Genomic DNA, 5215 nt, shown 5'->3' with positions numbered 1-5215 from the left:
TGAGCTGACCCCCCCGCCGCCCCTCTCGTTCTGCAGCCTCCAGGGTGTGCCCGTCGCTTACGACAACATCAAAGTGGTGGGTGAGCTCGGGGACATCTACGACGACCAAGGGTTCATCCACCTGAACATCGAGGCGGACTTCGTCATCTTCAGCCCCAAGAAAGGGAAAAAACTGGTGGTGAGTGAGCGCGCTGGCACCTCACGGGACGCTTGCTGTGCTAAGTAATCGGAGCTCGGCTTATCTGCGTCATCAGCAGAGGTCTGGGACTTGGATGGAATCATGTTTAGTACAAGTAGTTTATGAGCAGTTGGTAGTAGTATTTATTTTTAGTTGCCTATAGTGTCTGTCCCTGTATTTGTTAAAGTTACATATATAACATTCATATATTAAAATATTGTACATTAAGTTTCATGTATTATCGAATACTGTGTCATAAGTTTGTATATAATATTTATATATTGACAGCAGTACATGTTTCTGAAGAGCAGATAATTCTCAGACAGGTGTATTTGTTCTTACTTAATAGTGCCAGGGATGTTGAGGATGTTCTCGTGAGTATATTTCCCTCAAGTTCAAGAGTAGTACATCAAGCTGAAGCCTGCATTTCAGTGAAAGGACGTGGATGGCTCACAGGACAGCTGTAAGCTTGTCAGCACCCTTGTGTCAGCACTTGTGGGAAGAATAAGTTGAGAATTGGCTTACATTCCTTGTTGTGCCATAACTTTCTGTGTATTTCTAAATGTGACTGAGAGATGAATGTGAGGAAGAGACTGGAAAAACTCCCGGTGCCTTTCATGGCAAAGGTGGGCAGCTTTTGACGTGCAGGTGTATCGGAAACCCACTGGATGGAGAATTGAAGGCTTTTTATGTTTAACCTGCATCTTTAGCTCTTTAGCGCTGTGCCAGCATGACAGCTGTTTTAGGCAAGGAAATCAGACTTAAAATTGCTTTCAAGCAAAGTTGATGGCTGTGGTGTGAAGAAAGAGTTACCTGATCTATTTAGGTAGTCCCTGTGGCAAAGTCCCCTGCTTTGCCTTTCTCCTGAAGATACGGGTTCATTACTATTTTGGGAGGAATTGTATGAAGAATATCTTTGGAATATCTTTGATGTTAGTGAAGAAGTGTTAGCTTATTTGCAAGATGCACCAACTTTGTAACTTGTGCCTATAAAACCTTGTAGAAAGGTTGCCATGTGGGAAACTAAAAAGAGTTGATCCTTACTACAGCTTCATGCAATGTCCTTTTCTATTTTAGGGTGTCATTAATAAGGTGGCCCCTAGTCACATTGGCTGCCTGATACATGGATGCTTCAATGCTTCTATACCGAAACCTGAACAAATGTCGATTGTACAGTGGCAAGAGCTGGGGTTAAAAATAGGGGATGAGCTGAAATTTAAAGTACTGCACTTGGATTCTGATGCAGCTGGAGTGTTCTTCATTCGAGGAGGACTCACAAAAAGCAGGTATTGTGCCACGCTGAAGGCTGTTTTAATGGGTCTGTAACAAGCTAAATTATTTGATTTAACATCTTAATCTTTAAGCTTTCTAGTTTATATACAAGATTATAGGAGAAAATGCATCACCTTCCTCCCTTTCACTTAGGTCTCTGTAAAATTTTAGAGCAGCTTGCTAAAAATCTTAGTAGTGTTATCTTTAAAAGAGTTCACTTAGATGGTCTTTGAAAAGGTTATTTGCTGAGTAATTTTTTTTTTCTATCAGCAAGGTTATTTTTAAAATTAAACATACAGTATGACTACTGCTGACAAAATCACAACCCGTCTCGTGGGTTTTGGGGGTTGTTTTTTTTGGTTTTTAATTTTTTTTAATCTGGAGGGATGCTCTGGACTGTTTTAGTAGACTTGGAAAGAAACTTTATGATTTTGTTCTCATTACATCTGGGGGTATCTCATCTTCCATAGTTTTAGCTATGTTCTTTCCATATTTGTCTTCCTAGGCATTTTCTCCAGTGCTCTCAGTTGTGAGGTTCATGCTGGGTTTTTGAATTTTGGTTTGTGTTTGTGTTTTTTTTCTTCTGGCATCACTTGTTTTACCTGTATCGACCTCAGCAAGGGAATTCCTTGGTGATTTTACCAAGCAGTGTCTCATGTATGGTTGGACAGGTCATTGTCTGCACATGCTTGTGAATAATTTTATTTTACAAGTTTGCTACACAGTGTATAATTATGAATTAGTGGGCAAAGGAGTAGAAAAGAAGAGGAAATATCGAAATGGCATGTACAACATTTTTGTGAAGAAATTGAGGTTAAGGTTTGAAAGAGAATATTGATTCTGTAGGAAGAAGGAAGCTAGTCAAGTAATAGAAATTAAGCTCAAGGTATTAAATTGGCTAGAGTATTATGTTTGCCACATGTATTTGGCAAATGTTTAGCTTTTTTCTATGTGTAAATACTGTGTTTTAGCAAATTTTGGTATTTCGGTGTGAGGTACCCTCAGATGTTTTTGCTTCAGCTTATTTTATATATTTCTTTACAGCATGAAGCCCAAACAATCTGAGACCATCACTGACAGTACAAATGGAGATGAAAGTCAACATTTTGACCATCAGGAAAATGGCTTGAATGACTGTGGGGGAGATAATGTCACAGAGGAGCCTCTATGTGAGATGGATAACAGTGGCGGGCAAAATGCAGAAGAGCAAAGTGTTGAATCTGTGAATGAAGTATCTGATGATAAAAAGAAGAAGAAGAAAAAGAAAAAACATAAGCAGGAAGAACAGGAACATAAAAAACATAAACAGGAAGAACAGGAACATGTATTGCCTACCAGTGACTCCAGTGGTTACCAAAGTGACCACAAAAAGTCAAAGAAAAAGAAAAGAAAGCATTGTGAAGTTGAAGAAAGTGAATTATCTCAGCTGTCAGAAGAACCCAAAGCTAAAAAGAAAAGGGACTAAAGTCTGAAGTGCCTTCCTCGAAATAAGATTCGGACGTTTTTGATAAGCTCCCAATAAAATCCTGTTTTCAAAATGTATGTGTATATTTCTTTACTGAACAATCTCCTTTGCTAGAGGCAGTGTCTGCCTGTTTTATCTACTAGAAAATAAGGCATAGAAGAATAGTGAAGCATTACTACAGGAATACATACATCACCCCTATGTCTACTTCCTGGTTCCATACATTAACCAGTAGCTAGTTCTGGTCTTTGCTACTCTTAATTTCATCTTTGCAACTCCAACCTTTGGTGCTCGTTGTAACTTTCAAACACTGCTCTCTAGAATAGGAGGTACCTACTGTATTTTCTGAACTGTTGGAATTAATATTACTAGAAAGTTATGACAATGGGATACCAACAGTCAAGCATTAACAAATGTGCCTTTATTAAGAACTGATTTTCCTGTTTTTCATGTATTATAATTTTCAAATATAAGTACTTTTGGTTACACCTCTTTTTTTTATTGTGAGGGGTTCTAGGGAGAGCTGTAATCTGGCATTGATTGCCTAATTCTTTAACTGAGGTAGGAGTCTTATTATTTCTGTATTGATTTCTCTATTATGAGAAGACGTCAGCTCTTCTCAAGCCTTGTAAGTAAATAGCATGTGTGTGGAAACCTGCTGTTTGTTTGTTTTCTAGTTGCTCTCAGACAAAACATGTTGCTCTAGTGATTATTCTGGTACTATTAGCTCACTTTACTAGATTTTTATACAGTGCCTAATAATATCCATTCCCATTGAATGTGTTCTAGATTTAAAGTGTGACAGTACTTGTTTTAGGGCTCGCTTTATGCTATGTTAATGTATTTTATAAGTCTTTAAAATTCCAAATTTACTAAGACAAATCTTAAGTTTTTATCTTCCAGCCTTGATGACATGGCAGTACTGCATCAACATTTTAAAGTTACTGTAACACCATAAGGAACCAAGTTAAGGCTTTTTGGAGCCATATAAGGTGAGCTTGAACAGATGTTTAATGAAGACAGAAACATCAGTATATCCTCTTGTTCTTTGGCATCTCAAAATGAGATTCTGATGTGTAGATCAGTCCTGAGATGCCTGTGAACTGTCCCTGTTCTGAGACAATGCTGACACTTGAACTTTGTGCGGTTTCATGGATGCTGTTTTGACTGTCTGTTCTTCCTGTACTACTACAGCACCTGAGAAGTTGGATCAAGTGTTGGCGATGCATGTGTTACAGCATGTTACAAGGTCGACTGAGGGCAGTATTCTGATGTGTTAGATGTTGCAGAGAATAGAGCAAAAACATCCCACTGTAATGTACTCAAAACTGCGCAAGATGGGCTGAAGGTTGGGCCATAATTAACAGACAGAAAGGATCTGTTAGGTTCCCCCCCTGTTTATTTTTTTTAATGGATTCTTTTGGAGGAAAGAAGTTAGGTAGGTATGGAGGATGTATCACCGAGGAGGATGGGAAGTGCAAATATTTTTTGTTGATGCCTTTGGGAAGAGAAGAATAGAAGCAACTGCTGTTGCAGATGAATTGATGATGCAGATGATGCAGATGATGCTGTTGCATCTGCAAGATGAAGACTTGCAGAGTCGTATGACTTCATCTGTTAATCCTTAATAATTGTTACAGCTCACTTTCCCTTTTAGGGAAGGGAAACGCATGTCCAGGAGACCCACTGCAAGATGAGCTGAGCCACACTGGTTTACAGAACCAGCTTGTAGCACCAAGGGTTTGTCTTGCTCTGCTCCAGGTTTTCATCAGCATGGAGAGAAGGGAGATGTTCAGGGGGAAGGAATTGAAGTTGCAGGTAATGAATCAAGGAACATAGCGCAAACATTTCTAGCACTTTGAATGCACTTTTGCCACTTTTAGCTGCTTTACTGATCTCTTAAAGAGAATTGTCTACTGTAATTTAACAAACTATGCAAGAATACTAAGCTTCTTAAAGCATAAAGTAATCTCAGTTTTGGGCCATATTTTAAGGCAGTATTTATTTTTATTGGCACAAAAGTGGCTGGCACCTTCTTGTATGATTTTTTGGTTTCCTTTATTGGCTTAAAACAGATGAGTGCAATTAAAAAAATAAATTAAATGCAGAAGCTGGCATTTCATTATTGCTGAACAAGTTGTTGCTCCAATGTTGCAAAATACTGTCACTTTAAGTTAAATTCTTGCTAGGTTAGTATGCAAATAGCAATTGTGCTACAAAATAAAATGTAGATTCCTCTGCTTCACAACTGTACAAAGCAGTTAATTGTTTTCTGCTGGTTTGTGTTTTTAGAAAGGAAA

The 5215-nt window shown here is 38.4% G+C and overlaps 1 protein-coding gene across 1 annotated transcript in view; it reads left to right on the top strand.

Moving 5' to 3' along the window:
• Nucleotides 1-2915, top strand: part of TWISTNB (TWIST neighbor) — a 14499-nt gene extending 11584 nt beyond the window's left edge. The window contains exons 3-5 of the mRNA XM_009994985.1: nt 37-178; nt 1256-1464; nt 2495-2915. Of these exons, the coding sequence (XP_009993287.1) occupies nt 37-178; nt 1256-1464; nt 2495-2915 (772 nt within the window). The remainder of the gene's footprint in view (nt 1-36; nt 179-1255; nt 1465-2494) is intronic.
• The last annotated feature ends 2300 nt before the right edge of the window (nt 2916-5215 follow it).

The sequence above is a fragment of the Chaetura pelagica genome, unplaced genomic scaffold (genome assembly GCF_000747805.2).
Source record: "Chaetura pelagica isolate M959 unplaced genomic scaffold, ChaPel_1.0 scaffold12, whole genome shotgun sequence".
Taxonomy (NCBI): Eukaryota; Metazoa; Chordata; class Aves; order Apodiformes; family Apodidae; genus Chaetura; species Chaetura pelagica.
The sequence above is the reverse complement of the archived record's forward strand: the minus strand, read 5'-3'. Positions and strand labels throughout refer to the sequence as shown.